The 15,750-nt window shown below is 38.9% G+C and overlaps 2 protein-coding genes and 1 pseudogene across 3 annotated transcripts; 2 read left to right on the forward strand and 1 right to left on the reverse strand.

Annotated features, from left to right (window-relative positions):
• Positions 1-491: 491 nt before the first annotated feature.
• On the reverse strand, positions 492-4,888 carry LOC113680496 (protein DDI1 homolog 2). The gene is made up of 3 exons (XM_027197526.2): positions 4,502-4,888; positions 2,538-3,373; positions 492-1,547 (listed from the first exon to the last, which is right to left on the reverse strand). Exons 1-3 carry the CDS (start codon positions 4,752-4,754, stop codon positions 1,314-1,316), a joined length of 1,323 nt encoding a protein of 440 aa, XP_027053327.1. The 5' UTR covers positions 4,755-4,888; the 3' UTR covers positions 492-1,313.
• Positions 4,878-8,599, forward strand: LOC113680497 (BBSome complex member BBS1). The gene is made up of 2 exons (XM_027197527.2): positions 4,878-5,050; positions 5,954-8,599. The coding sequence occupies exons 1-2, from the start codon at positions 5,016-5,018 to the stop codon at positions 7,701-7,703; spliced, it is 1,785 nt and encodes a 594-aa protein (XP_027053328.2). The 5' UTR covers positions 4,878-5,015; the 3' UTR covers positions 7,704-8,599.
• A 1,826-nt stretch (positions 8,600-10,425) lies between these two features.
• On the forward strand, positions 10,426-15,293 carry LOC149040952 (uncharacterized; annotated as a pseudogene). The gene has a single exon (XR_016179069.1). The product of XR_016179069.1 is annotated as an uncharacterized LOC149040952 (transcript).
• Positions 15,294-15,750: the final 457 nt, after the last annotated feature.

The raw sequence follows: 15,750 nt of genomic DNA on the forward strand, positions 1-15,750 counted from the left end.
AAACTGTTGCATTGGAAGAGGTACTGGGAGTCAGAGAAGTGCCTTGCCCAAAAACACAGCAAAATTACCCTGACTTCAGCTTGAACCACACCCTCAGATAGAGGATTTAGATAAACATACATAAAGCATCTACTAACCGAGTTGAAGTTTCTACTGTGAGTTAAAGACTGAGCCTTTTCTGCTCAAATTTGACCTGCAGGCTTTGCACTTAGGCCTTGATTCCCAGCAAAAAATAAAAATAATAAAATTTTCTGTAACTTGTAGTACAGACCAACAAGTTAAGGGTAATAAGATAATTATTTTATCTCTGGGTTTAAATGGAAGAGGAAAATTCCAATTCAAAAAAAACTTTTGAATGTAGTGTGCCTTTCAGTGAAATAGGGCCTGCTAAATTGACCAATCATGGTGCATGTACTAACTGAGAGATATAATAATGCACTACATGATTATTCAGTGACGATTTTTTTAAACTTGCAAACTAAAACAAGAGATTTAAATACAGATTTTTATTATTAAAATAAACCCAAACTGCATTCTCTCAAAATCTTCATGCACACACAGAGCATTTTGTGTATTTATGAAAATGTCACAATTCTCTAACAACTCTGTCACATTAGACTTCATATTGAAGAAGTGCCTTAATGCAAGATTCACCTCTCATTCTCTTCTTTTCCAGCACTTGAGGCTTATTAGTACCCAATCATGTATCATAGTTCAATGACAAGTCCATTCAAATTTTTTTCCTAAATGTATGCAACCCTTTCCTGAGCTTTGTTTTTGTTGTCAGTAACTCAGTTGAAAAAACCATTATTTATTTTAAAAATATAATTATTTGAAAATTACTAGGGCCAGAACTAAATAAATATCACAGCATACATCTTTCAACCTGGTTTTCTAGGAGGGTTTTAAATGCAGAACCTATCACAAACAAAAATATGACTAACTTTAGTAATTATAATAATCAATATTAATTTATTAATTTTCTGTTGATGGTAGTTATTTTTTAACTGACTTTCTGTATAAAACAAGAGCACCAACATCAAGATTTTGAAAAAAAACCATTTTTTTAAATGAAATACACCAAACACTAATTCTTCAAGAGGAGAAGTAGATTTATAACACCTGCTCCATCCAAACTAATGCTTACATATTTGTCGAAGATTTTAAGGAACCAGACTGTGATACAAAAAGCCCCCCCTCGCAGGTAAGGGCTCTATGAGTCACAAGTCACAAGCATATGGAAAAGGCAGCGCATTTTTCAGAGTGGACAGTGGTTTGCTTTCATAAATCAAAACTAATAATTAGCACTATTATCAAGATTTAGAAGAGTTTCCTTGCGCTGCCTCCTTAGCTGATTGTTCCATTGCCTCTGCCAGTTCTTTGTCCTCTATTTCAACCAACTGTTTATCCTCAGCATTCCTCACTTGTTCCCCTTCATCACTAAATGCCAGGCGATCAGTCAATGGCAATTCAGACTCAGCTAAGAAGGGAGTTTCTGTTCCAGTGGTTCCGATCCGCAGCACATTGTTTTTCAGGTCAATAGAGCACTGTAAGAAGAAGCACAGCTACAGTAAATAACGTGAGATACACCTTCTTTGCCAAATACTCAGGACTGTGCAAGGTCTTGACCCTTTACACCCTAACATCAGTATGCATATTCTCTATACTGTTCTCTGTACATTTTCTGAGGTGCTGACAAGGAGAAATTGATCCAAAACAAGAGCTTCTTAAGTTGGTGTTTATTTCTTTTATTCTCTTTTCCTTCATGTTTGATTCAGGGGTCATACTGTGTGGAGAGATAAGATACTACTTACTCTTATGGGAAAAGTATGCTTCAGAAACCAATTTATTTTTATTTCTCCCATTCAAAAAGTATTTGTTTGTATCTGATTGTATTTGTTTCTTATTTCATGATTTTCTTTTGACCCTTTCATTCTCAAGATCTCAAAGTAATTCTCCTTACTGTCTACTATACAATTTATATGATGTGAGTTTGGAGAATTTGGTACTGGATCAACTAATCATCCCCTCACTAATATGTTTCTTTATTCTGACTTATTACTTGTGTGCTTAATATCATATTGCTTAATATCATATTGTAAGGAGAAATTCTTTCTTGGTCACTCATGGAAGTTAGAAGGTTAAAAATTAACCATAATTTTCTACTCTCTTATTACATTATCACAAGCCTACTTTAAACCCCTTAACTACCAAAAGTGATTAACATGTAACTTCTCCCTATAGTTTCCATACATTATCCAGCAAACAGATAATCAGAATACTCAAACTTATCAGGCAGAAGTTGTAAATCTTGATCTAACACCAAATTCTTTCAACTACTTTACAAGGAAATGAGAAGCTGCTAGATGGGAGAATTAACTGTTAGATCTTGGTAGTTAAAGGGTTGGGTTTTGGGGAGGATAGAGGATACCATGGGTTGGGAAAAGATGCCTATTTAAACAGAGTTTAACTTTTTTTTACAACCAGAAATTTTTCATAGATTATTTGCACCCTGTAATATGATCACAAAATCTCACCTGATGTCTCTTAAGCATATCAAGCCCAAGCACTAAATCCATAGGTTGATCTTCCATGACAGAGAAGGAAGATGGCAAAAAGTCATTCCCTATCTGGATCTGAGCAACATGAACTCGACCAACAATTTTCTGTGTTCCCACACCTTTAGCAATCCCTGCCCACCGGTGATCTAGCAGCCGCATAATGTTACACCTTTCTGCACATGCCGAGCTCATGAAGGTCATTTGAGCTCCCGAATCAACAAAAGCTTTAACAGGGTGTCCATCCAGTTTACAGTTGATATATAGCATGACAACTTTACCAAATGATTCTGGTGAATATTCCATGGCTATTTCCATGTTTTGATTGACATTCGACATACGGATTTCCTCTGCAATTCGCTTTTGAGCGTCAATATCAAATGGATCTGCATTCATGGTGCGAATTCTTTGCATGTCTTTATCAGCTCTTTCTTGTCTTTGCCTTTGAAGCACTGCAGCAAATGCCTGTAAATTACCACTCAGCAATGCATCTGCAAGTTCTGGATTTCTCTCCTTAAGGAGTGATAGCTGATGGGGATCTGCCAGGAACATGTCCCTAATGTACTCAGGACTGTCTGTATCTACACGAGGTTGCTGTGGAGGTCCTGAGGTAGCTTGATTGTGAGCAGATTGTGGATGAGATGAACTGTTAGGTATTTGTATACTTCCCCAATCTATCCCACCAGCAGGGGCACTTCTTGTGTTCATACTTGGTTGTGCTGGCTGTCTTGGGGCTGATTGATTACCACCGGCAGATCGTGAACTGTTGGGTACTTGTACACTTCCCCAGTTCACTCTACCACCTGGAGCAGCACCTAACCAAGAATGTACAAAAAAGCATCTAGCTTATTAGTAACATATGAAGAAATTACAATCAATCAGAACAAAGTCCAATTGACTTTTTCACACAGGCAACAAGTGACAATTAATTTCTCTTGTTTTAATTACTAGATGGATCAATTTGGTCACCATAGACATCTGAATCATAAAATCTCTTAGCTGGCAGCCTAATACAAAAGAGTGAAGAAACAATGACCATCAGTTCAGTGTGTAAGAGAGCAACTGAAAAAAATTACAAGGTTATCTCCTAGGGTGATTGGCATCAAATCAATCCATCAGCCATCAGTGCTGAATCAATCATTAAGGTCATAAAAGTAAAGAAAATGTTGATGACTAGAAAAGCCCTTAAAAGGTAAACAAATGCTCCATGTCAGCACCACAGGAAATGTAAAGAGAAAAGTGTGGGTCCTCTCGAAAAGTTTAATTCATTTTAAGATGTTTCATGTTTAAATTGATCTAGAATTATTTCCATTCAATTATTTATTGAGTTACAGGTGCAAGCCACTGATTGGGGCCACAAAAAAAAAACAAGCAGAAAAATGTTTACACATTTCTTAAAAGTAAAGAAATTTTTTGGGGGAAAATAATATCTTAACTCTTTCACTTCCAAGATCTCATTAGTTATTCTCCTTCCTGTCTCCCACACAAATCCTATTACATAAGTATTAGATCAACTACTAATGACCCAACTGGTATTTTTCTTTTTTCTCATCACTTCTCTGCTTGACACTGTATCGACACTGTAGGGAGAAATTCTGTCTTGATGACTCATGGAAGGTTTCTTATTGAATTGATGATGTCATCGTTTTATCAATGTACATGGATCGATCGCATGAGGTAGTCACGAATAAAACTCCAGTTGTCATGATGACATTTAGTAGATTTTTACACGGCTTTTGACGCTAGAATCTCTTGAAATATTGGAAGATTTCAGCTCTGACAGACATAATATTAATAATAACAGTCTTTATACTTGTCTTAATGGTGATGTAGTTTTTTCTCCTCTAAAGAAGATTTGTCACACAATTGAAGTCACATGTGTTGTTGTAAATTATATTATCGCACGAAAAATTTTAAACCTTCAAATTGAAGATAAAACTTACCACGCGACTGAGCTGAGGGTTGTGCGGATTGTACAACGCGCTTTATCAATAGGACATCACCCTCCCGAATCCCATACGCATTTAAAGTCTTCTTTTCTTCAACAAGTGCTCGGCCGTTATGATAAATCACAATCTGGGACGACGACAATCCAATCTCGAATTCTAGAAGAGCTTTGAGATTCTCAAGTTCTAGATCAACACTGACGTCGAGATTAAAGATCTGATCGCCTTCTAAAGTAGCCGTAACTTTCATCTTGATACTGAAGGATGAAAAAGTGTTACCAGTAATATGCTACACCCAAATTACTTAAATACTAGATGCTGACATAGCGCTAAATAATTATGATCGGAAACAAATCTCTTTTCCAGGCTCCAGAGAGGAAAAAACAAAAAAATCGATTTGCAAGGGGTTGTGGGATTGGAGTGCGATGCGCGCTAAGTTGCTTGGGAACTGTAGGGGTTGCTGTCGGACTGTATTCACAATTCTTTATCTGTAATTTTTCGGCTCCAAAAGATGAGTTCTCAAGCGGAATCTTCCTTAGATAATAGGTAAGTATGTTTCCGGATTAATTCTTGGGTAAATTTTGTGATATTGAACAAAAATTTGTAGGTTGTTGCCCGACTTAATGTACAGGATTCAGGTCCTGTGTTTATTTGACGGTAATTAAGCGGTCGATTTTTCGTCTCTACGAATCGAATCTTTACCAGGAAAGATTTATTTTCGCTCTAAAGCTATTGGAAATCTTCAATTCTGTTAGATTTTTAAAACTCCTTTTTTTTCACAGTTTTCACATGTCAGGTTTGAATTATGTGACGTGGTTTTGTACTGTTTGATCGTATCTTAGCTTCCCTTAGCAACTGTTTCTCGCTACATTAAACGCAGGGTGGCGTGCGGTTTTTCTTATTTGAAATTCTTTTTTTTCTTTGTTACCTGTCTTTGCATAATTCTCATGAATATTCGTGATATTCTTGCAAATCGAACGCTGCACCATTAAAATACTGTTTGAAACGTTTGCCTCAACAAGAGAGTGTTATAATTGAAACTCCTGGGGCGGAGGTGGAGGAGGAAGGGGACTTGAGTCAATTTTTTTGTTTGGGTATGAGCCACTGGCATCTTAGAACCCCCTACCTCTTTATAGTCTATTCTGTGTCCAATTATGGAACTCATGTTAGTCACTTTTGTTAATATGGTAACAATTTTTTAACTGCAAATCTTCCCATTTTAAAATCCCTATTTACTAAAAACTTTTCTGCCAAAATCCTGAAAATGTGTGACCCTATTCTTGTAACACAATTGAAAGAGAAACCCCATAATTGTCAATCCAATCATAAAAATGTGATCCCATACAACATGATATCCCTAGTAGCTTGTTTCTAGGAAATAACCTTCTCCCTTAGGGTTGAAAGTTCCAGCTGTCCACATTTATTAATAATCTTTTTCAAACTCTTTAGGGATGATGAAGAATCTCCAGAAAAAAGTCCATGGCTCAACGCTCACCAAGATCCAGTTGCACAGCTCTACACCTTTTCCACATCAATTTCCTTGGCAGATCTGAATGCTGACTCTGACCACAAACTCCTTGTGGCTGACCTGGGCACAGGCACGTTTGACATGAAGCTGAAGGTTTTTAAGGGAACTAGTCTGTTTATGGAGAGTGCTATCATTGATCTGCCAACAGCTTTGGTAACATTTTATATGGACACAAATGATCCACGCACACCTGCCGTCGCAGTTGCTTCAGGACCATTCATCTATGTGTACAAGAATTTGAGGCCTTATTTTAAGTTCACTTTACCGCCTCTGGAAGTCAATGCTGTGGAGCAAGATCTCTGGAACCAGGCTAAAGAAGACAAGATTGACATTCATGTGCTCAGGGAGATGTTGGAGAGTTTGAAGAATGAAGGAAGTGAGGGTTTCCTTACTGTACGCTCACTGAAATTACTGTCCCTTGAACCAGAGGAGGTTGAAGCTTTTGCAAGTGTTCACAAGCATGCCCCACTGAAGAGGCAAACAGTGATTACTTGCATGGGAACAATGAAAAAGAGTATGGCTGATGATGATGCTGTTAGCTGTTTGGTGATTGGAACAGAGAGTAAGGATGTCTTTGTTCTTGATCCTGAAGCTTTCACTGTCCTTGCAAGAATGAACCTCCCCAGTGTACCAGTATTCATCTCAGTCAATGGTTTATTTGATGTAGAATTCCGAATTGTAGTTGCATGCCGAGATGGTAAGGTATACACCTTGAAGAGGGGTAATAAGATGGCCAAGGCATGCATTGAACTTGGAGCCCAAGCAGTTGGTTTAGAGCGCACAGGAAAGAGCATTATCGTGGGGTGTATGGATAACACACTGGTTTGTTACTCCACCAAAGGTAAAAAACTGTGGACAGTGTACCTCCCCTCCAGTATCACCACCATGAGCCTTATGGATCACAAAGCAAGGGGTTTTAAGGCTGTCATGGTAGCCATGAAAAATGGTGAAGTCAGGATCTACAAGGAGAAGTATGTCATCAATACCATCAAAATGCCAGATGCAGTGACTGCTATGAAGTTTGGTCAGTTTGGCCGGGAGGAAAGTGCCTTAATTCTCATCACCAAAGGTGGAGGCCTTTATGTGAAAATCTTGAAGAGAACTGCAAACTTTGAAGGCAAGGATTTGACTCCTGGACCACCTCAGGCACAATCTATCAAGCTCAACGTTCCGAAGAAGACGAAGCTTTTTGTGGATCAGACGTTGCGTGAACGTGACAGTGCTGGCAGCATGCATAGAATGTTCCAACATGATCTATACCTCATGCGCCTCATGGCTGCGAGAGCATATGTCAGTGCACTTCAGAAAAGTTTGAACCCGATTTCCTCTTCTACTACAGAACCTCTGAAGCTTTCAGCTCAAGTTCAGGGAATTGGGCCCGCCTTTAAGCTGACTGTGAATCTTCAGAACATTTCATCAAGTGTGCCATCCACCAACCTCCTCATCACATTTCAGTTCAATGACTCCCTGTATGCCCTGTCTAAGCCTTGCATTACTGTTCCTCTGCTTGTGCCAGGCCTAATGTACACTTATGAAACTCTTGTGGAGTGTATCAGTGATAAAGGGATTTCAGATTCAATCAAAGTGTTTGTTTTGCATCAAGGAAATAGCATTCCTGTCATTACTGCTGTCATTAATATGCCTGTTAGCGAGGCTCTGGTTATTGTGTAGCCACAAGAACTACAGTTTATGTTACCAAGACTGTTCTCACAGTTCAGTGACTTAATTATTTATTACAAAATCAGAAAAGATATTTTGTTTAGTTATCTCTAAATTAGATCAAGACCATGATTGATATGCTGTTCTTTGCATTTTCCCATGAAAATGCATGACCATTAATGCATGACCATTAATTCATGTACAATGACAAAGTTTAAAAAAATGTTGTGTTTCATAATTATTGTGGTGAAAACTCCTGTTGCTCACCCTTTCCACTCTAACATCATTATGCATATTCTCTGTGTTGTTCTTTAAACATTTCATAAGGTGCTGACAAGGAGAATTTGTTTAACAATCAAGAGCTTCTTTGGTTGGTAATCATTTCCTTTCCTGTCATGATTCAGGGGTGATATTAGAAGGAGAAATATGCAGCCAGTAACTCTTAGTCTTAGGGGTCAAAGGGCGAACTATCATTATTTATTGATCCTCATCAGAAGTCACCACAATGTGAGACCGATTATTTTTCACTACAGTGACATTGTTTTCTCATTCCAAAGGCCTTGTATATTCTTCATGGGGTGTTAAAAATTTTCTCTTAATTAATTCTGTCTCCATTATGCAAGTGCTGTTTCAGTAAGCTTCTATGATCAGTGTTAAGCTAGCCCAGACAACACTGGCTAAGAACTGATTGGAGCACATCAAGTACATAGCTATGACATAAATCCCTAATTGACTCAAGACTTTCGGAAAGTACTGATTGATAAGAGAATAAGTGGAGATTATTGGTAGACAAGTTACTTAGAACCACTATGGTAGAATACTTGTGATTAGAGCCCATTTGTGTAGATTTATAGTTTTCCGTAGATAAATGATCAGAGAGGGAAATTTAAACAATTCTGAATGCTAAAGAAGGATATTGTGTCTAGGGCTTGCATACTGTTTTGACTCTTTAACTCCCAGAAGGGATTAACATGAAACTTCTCCCTCTTATATCCCTGCATTATCCAGCAAAAGGGTAGTGAGAATATTCAAACTTATCAATCTCCTTTGTTCTGAGCTTGTCTCTCCGTCGCTCGTAATCAACATCAGTATTGAAAATGAACTTGTTTGCCCTACACTGAATTTGTTCCAACTTTGTGATATTTCTGAATGTGTGGTGACCACATAACAGTGCAAAATGCGATATTTAGTTGGTAACCGAGCAAAGATCACGAAACTTAGATGTTAAACCCAAGATGATATTGTTACTCAAGCTTACTTAGGAACGTTCGAGTCTAAAAATGCAAGCCTTTTTTTTTCCCTATTCGCATCGTCTTCCATGGTGTTCGTAGTTGAGACGCGGATAACTTAGAATGGGTTATCCCCCACCCCTTCTACTAGGTTTATTTCTGTCCCCATAATCATAGTACTGTCTTCTGTTTAAATATCTGGGCTGGGGTACTATAGTAAAAAGTTTTGCCTGAATACATGGAATTTATCAAAATAATTTGAAAATGGCGTCTGCCGTCGGGCCGTAGGCCAAAATGATCTAGCTGGTTTCTCTTTTTTGCTCCGTGAATATTAGTGCTACAATTACTCTTGATTCGCGACGCCGTAGTTTCTCCTCGACTCAACGAAAAAGTTCCAAATTAAGCACAATAGCTAAGAACAGAATAAAAATTTGTCCGACGAAACACAAATATAATCTATTGACTAGAACGCGATTTAGAGCTCTCGCCGTAATCAGTATCGTGTCGCGCTAGTTAAATCAACTGTCACTTAGCAGCATCATAATTTTGAAGCGGCTTGATTTAACTTGTTTAAATTCACTCAGCTGCGAGGCCTTATCTCAAAATAGGAAATCCTAAAGTTTTCGGAAAATCTATCGGGGAATTTTCGAGACCGTCCTCAAAAACTGATTAACGGGAATTCTCCATAACATTAGCATAATATTAGCGGTTGTCATGCAACGTCCACTATCTCAAACGTCAATTCTTTGGTCACCACGTGCAAAAATTGGTTTGACTGCGAAGAAGGAAAGTCGGTTTTTGAGCGCTTTGAATGTAGTCAGTAGGCTTCTCGGAAAACTGTTTCCAGCCACCTTAAAATTGTTCAGATAACAGTGACAACAGACCACAAAATAGGTGTGTCTATGTTTATTTCATAGAAAATAGAAGGGTCTCTTTTGCTTTCCATTGAAAAGTATTTTTGTTTGAAACTTTGAAAGTTGATGCTTTTTTCTTTCACAAAATTGAAAAAAAAAGTTACTCAAATCGTCCTATCTCAACCCAACCAAAAAAAAAAAATTTGTACGCATGGCATGCCTACGTTTCATAGTTGCCGGCCTTGCATTGAAATCGCGAATATGTAACCCCGCAAAATACCGTCTCACCACAATCGCAAAATTAAGTACCCGCGAAATTAAGTTCCCATAATTGTAGAACTTAAGTTATGATATTTGCAAGAAAGCTGCAGTAAAAGCAATCGCGGAAAAAAAAAAAAAAAAGCTTGATAATATTCACATTTGGACGGGATTCGAACCCGTGCCTCGCAGATGTCAGTTGGGCGTCTACCAACTAAGCTACGAGGCCACATGAAGCGAGAGAGACATCAAATTTAGCTTATTGTTGCGAGGATCACTCCTGTGGTTTTTAGTGCTTATTGTTATCCCATATATTTTGGGGAAAAAAATTAACGGGGTACTCTATATCAATGCAAATCTCTAAAAAGTAGTACAATAGAAAACAAATGACGCTTAAAATCCGAGGTTTAATTTTAAACACGGTGATGACTCCCATGTCTTCACTTTTGTATCTCGGTTGTCAATCGTACAAGTCAATCGAAAAAGCACACGATTTTGAAAACTAGTTGGAAAAATGAACGTTGAACGACCAAGCCGTGTTTAGAGGCGATCATACTTAGTAAATTACTTCGACTTAGGTGGAAGGGGAAGGTAAAAGAGAACGTTCAGTAACAATTTACAATTTCTTTTGTGATAACACTACTAAGGGTGCAATTTGCCTTAGAAAGCAAAATCCTTCGCCACACTCGTAATCCTCTATTGCTTCAGATTAATCTGGCAGCACATGGGTCCATTTCAGTTTCCTGTCACAGTTTCCCATATCAGCTTCCTGAGTAGCCGAGAAAAAGATGGCGTGTGATGACTACTTGACAGCCGTTCACTTTGCCAATAATTAAAATCGCATTTGTTTCCATAAATAAACCGTAAAATCTGGAGCAATGACCGACCGGAAGACCACCACACTTTCATTATTTCAACTTACGACATAATGCGATTTACATCTAATCGAAAACAGTGAGAATACAAACGCTAACAATGGATAATCTCAAGGAATTACTTGCACCAAAAACATTTAACAGAGTCAGCCATGCCGCAGTTGTTGTTTGGATTCTAATCGGTGTAATCTTCCTTGGAATTTTTGCAGACGCAGAAAGCAGCGAATCCAGGTATGATTTCCGCTGTGGCGGGGCAAACAGTGAAAACATCGACCTTGTGCGTGGAAGATGTTTCGAGTTATACGAGAAGCAGTATAACAAACACGATGTTGCTACCTATGGCTTCGTCACCATGAACTTTTTCCTCATTGCAACTGTCTGTGCTATTTACTCCCAAATAGCGAGCCCTACAGTCGATCGACTGTCGCCAAGCGTTCGGAACGATGATCTCGAGAGACAATCGCCCGACCAAGAGAAAGCTGGAAAAAAGCTCTTTATCGCTTACTGCTCTCAGCTTGTCGCAAGGATTGTTTTAGGAGTTCTCTTTATGGTCCTACAAACTCAGGTTCTTTATCCTCGGGACTTTCCCTCCAGCTTTTCTTGTCATCTAACCTCTGAGGGGAATCAGCCGAGGAATTCTACTGGCGTTATGCAAAACTCCACCTTAACCTTGCACGAGTGTCATAATCAGCGAGCAACTAAGAAAAACTCTTGGATGCGCGCTGTTCTCATCGTGAACGGAATTTTTCTCTTTGGAATTCTGATGGAAGCCGTCTATATTTTGCTACGTGCGTGGAAAGAAAACAGTTTCATGAAAAATTCAAACTTTCTAAAATCTCACCTGAATCCCTTCCATGGCAACTCCGCATTAAAACCAGATCCTCGGCAGCAAAAACAAAGAACGGAGCATGAAACGAACATCCCACATCTACCAAGCGAGCCTGAAAAACCCCGAAAACCACCGCTTCAGGAATTCATCGAGAATACAAAGAGAAATATTAAAGAACAGACAAATCAACCTCCCCAACTCCGGTCGCCTTTTTCAAGTACTCACGGCGAAGGACGCCCAGCTAAACATTTGACTCTGGATCAGATTTACACTAAACTTGTCGTTGTTCCAGACATGGCCAATTATGACTTTACTGGAGACAGACAGCAGAAACTCGAAGTCTACGCCAGATCGGGTAAGGAAAACACAACACCTAGAGGGCCGGAGGACATTATTAACCACGAAAACAAAAAAGTGTTGATTGTTGGTCGTCCCGGAATCGGAAAGACACTTTGTTGTTCCAAAGTTCTCAGGGACTGGGCATTTAACAAAGTATTCCATAACACACCTGATGCTAAACTCCATTTTGATGCTACTTTCTTCATCAAATTCAGAGCATTCAACGCTGCAGCCGACCTAAGCCTCAGGGAACTGCTCACTTTGTCAGAACATTCCCCCTCAAAACACATGGATGATGAAGTCTGGAATTACGTCCTTGAGAACCCCCAGAAAGTTCTTCTTGTTTTCGATGGAATCGATGAATTTAAACAGAATTCAAAGATCGGCGAGGAAAATTTTGATCCTAAATTCAGAAACCATGTAGACGAGAAGATGCCCTTGTCTGCTCTTTACGAGAAGCTTGCGTCTGGGAAACTTCTCAACGGAGCTGCCGTTTTGACAACCACAAGACCTACGGCTTTGTCATGCATCGAACGTCTTTCTTTCGACAAAGTCTTTGAGATCCTCGGCTTCTCATCCGAACAAGTCGAAGAATACGTAACCAAATTTGCTGAAGAGGACAAGCATGCAGGCGAAACAATGTGGCGACACATCGGCGGCAACAGGAACATTCTCTCTCTATGCTATATTCCTGCGAGTTGCTTCATCATTTGCTCAAGTCTATTTCAAATGGTGACGTTCTATGGGTCTAAGAGTCTAAGCCTACCAACGAAATTAACAGATATTTACAAGAAAGCTGTGAAAATTTTTTACTTAGGCCACAACGAAGAATTCCGTGGCAAGAATTTCACCCGCGAAGACTTTGAATCAGACGATTTGCCCCCTGAAGTGGAAAAGAAATTCGAGAAACTGGAAAAAATGGCATTTGAAGGAATTAAAGAAGGAAGGCTAGTCTTTGGAGGAAATGAAGTACGCGGAATGGAAGACAGCGCTCTTTTTCACCGCTTACTTGACCGTGAAACTGTTGCGTTAAAACGTGAACAACAATTCTGTTTCATCCATTTAACAATGCAAGAGTTTTTCGCTGCGAGGCACCTAGCGAACATGAGTGAAACAGAATTGAGAAACTTTGTTTCAATGAACATTGAGGACGGCAAATGGCAGCTGGTTTTTCAGTTTCTAGCAGGACTAATGAACGAGAAAGAAAAACTACCGAGTGAAATCATCACAGACCTTCTTCCTGTGGAAACTGAAGAGAAAGAAAGCGACGACGAAGAGTGGCCAGAGGATACGGAGCCAAGGAACGTAATGCGTTGGCCGACTGAAGACAAAAAACATTTAGCAGTGACATTATTTAAATGTGTTACCGAAAGCAGTGAGATGGAGGAAATAGTTCAGAGAAAACTACAGCAAATTAACTTTATTTCGGTAAATTTTGTTCGTTGTCAACTCACACCTGTTGATTGTGCTTCATTGGTTACTGTAATTACGAATGTTCAACAAATTTCACATTTAGATTTGGCTTACAATAACTTTGGTCCATTAGGTTGTTTTGAAATTTGTAAGTTGTTAAAATGTAGTAAATCTCAACTGAGCTGGTTACGCCTCAGAGGAAATCAATTGACAGACGAAGGAGCAAAGTATTTAGCTGAAGCCATCAACAACAACAACTGTCAGCTACGCATGTTAATCCTCGCAGCAAATAACATCTCAGACATTGGAGCACAGCACTTGGCTGAAGCCATCAACAACAACAACTGTCAGCTACGCACGTTAGACCTCACATTAAATAACATCTCACACGTTGGAGTAAAGCACTTGGCTGAAGCCATCAACAACAGCAACTGTCAGCTACGCACGATAAAACTCTCAGTAAATAACATCTCAGACATTGGAGCACAGCACTTGGCTGAAGCCATCAACAACAACAACAACTGTCAGCTACACACGTTAAACCTCGCAGACAATAACATCTCAGACATTGGAGCACAGCACTTGGCTGACGCCATCAACAACAACAACTGTCAGCTACGCACGTTAAACCTCTCAACAAATAACATCTCAGACATTGGAGCACAGCACTTGGCTGAAGCCATCAACAACAACAACTGTCAGCTACGCACGTTAAACCTTGTAGAAAATAACATCTCAGACATTGGAGCACAGCACTTGGCTGAAGCCATCAACGACAACAACTGTCAGCTACGCAAGTTAATCCTCGCAGCAAATAAAATCTCAGACATTGGAGCACAGCACTTGGCTGAAGCCATCAACAACAACAACTGTCAGCTACGCACGTTAGACCTCACATTAAATAACATCTCAGACATTGGAGCACAGCACTTGGCTAACGCCATCAAAAACAACAATTGTCAGGTACTCACGTCATCTCTCTCAGACACTGAAGTACAGCACTTGGCAGAAGCCACCAACTACTTAAGATGTCTGCTACGCTCGTTAGATCCCTCAGAAAATAACATTTTAGACTTGGCAGAACAGAACTTGATTGAAGCCTTGGACAAAATGGCTGGCCACCCCGTAAGTTAAACCTCTTAGCAAATAACATCACAGAAGCAGGGAAACGATACGCAAATAGTTTAATTGACAATAGTCTGTCTCACTACAGCCTTTTTATATAGAATCGCTTATTGACAAATAATGGATAAATCAGGAAAAAACTTATTTTTTAACCACTTACAGTTCAAAATGTGAGGTAACCAGCTCTCTGACAATTACAGAAACTAAATTTGTGAAGCGCTCAGAGCAGCGAGACTATTTGAATCGGATCGAAATGAAGAAAAATGAACCAATCAACATGATTATTGAGAACAAAGGATGTCAAACAGTTTTTTCTGTAAACGAACTAATGACATTGAAGTAAAAGCACAAAACTTACTGCATAGAAAACAAACACATCTCGGACCTCTCAGGAAACTTTGTTATTTTATGATTGGTTTAATTCGATCTTAAATTTACTGCATGTTTCTATATCTTTTGATCACTTATATCTGTTACAAGGAATAGTTTTTTGTTAAGTTTAATGAAGTTCTTTTGGAGATTAAAAGTGAATCAGGTGGGTAAATACAATACAGATTTTGCTTGCCAGAATTAAAAGTTTTCTTTCAGTGTTAAAATTTTTTTCAGTCAAAGCGATCCGGTTCAAGTAGTTTCATACTTTCTGCCAATTAAATTGTCACCAAATTGTAAACATGTGAACTCCTTGCAAAATACCTTCAGTAGGTAAGTGATGAGAGACTTATGTCATTTTAATTTGCCCAATTTGTAGTGGTTTCTGCAATTTTTAGAAACATAAGAGTGTTTTTGTACATAGGGGCAAAACTCCTAAGTTTCACAGATGAATGTTGAATAAATCATGTAAACAGATTTATCATTTGTGTTGCTGTCAATTCATACCAGACAGAGTAAAGAGCTTTAACCTGATTTTTGAAACAGAGAAAATTTGGACAAAGGGAGGAGCTGGGGAAGGGGGAGGGGGGTTGAAGCCTTCCCAATATCAAACAAAAGTAGCAATAACTGAATTCAAGTCCTCTGTAGAAGCTCCCCTCAGTACTTCTAATCCTTCTCTTAAGCAGGGATGGAGAAGTAGTACACCTCTTGAAATTAACCTTTGCCCTATCTCAAATTATACTACAAGATTATTCCAACCCTATTTTA

This window comes from Pocillopora damicornis, chromosome 8 (genome assembly GCF_964200805.1).
Source record: "Pocillopora damicornis chromosome 8, jaPocDami1.2, whole genome shotgun sequence".
Classification (NCBI taxonomy): domain Eukaryota; kingdom Metazoa; phylum Cnidaria; class Anthozoa; order Scleractinia; family Pocilloporidae; genus Pocillopora; species Pocillopora damicornis.

What these genes read in the sequence shown, in the direction of transcription:
- LOC113680497 (XM_027197527.2), top strand. Translation starts at nt 5,016, where the DNA reads ATGAGTTCTCAAGCGGAATCTTCCTTAGATAATAG. An exon ending in GAATCTTCCTTAGATAATAG is followed by an intron (nt 5,051 to 5,953) that starts GTAAGTATGTTT and finishes CAAACTCTTTAG; the next exon opens with GGATGATGAAGAATCTCCAG.
- LOC113680496 (XM_027197526.2), bottom strand. Translation starts at nt 4,754, where the DNA reads ATGAAAGTTACGGCTACTTTAGAAGGCGATCAGATCTTTAATCTCGAC. An exon ending in ACCCTCAGCTCAGTCGCGTG is followed by an intron (nt 3,374 to 4,501) that starts GTAAGTTTTATC and finishes ATTCTTGGTTAG; the next exon opens with GTGCTGCTCCAGGTGGTAGA. An exon ending in ATATGCTTAAGAGACATCAG is followed by an intron (nt 1,548 to 2,537) that starts GTGAGATTTTGT and finishes TTCTTCTTACAG; the next exon opens with TGCTCTATTGACCTGAAAAA.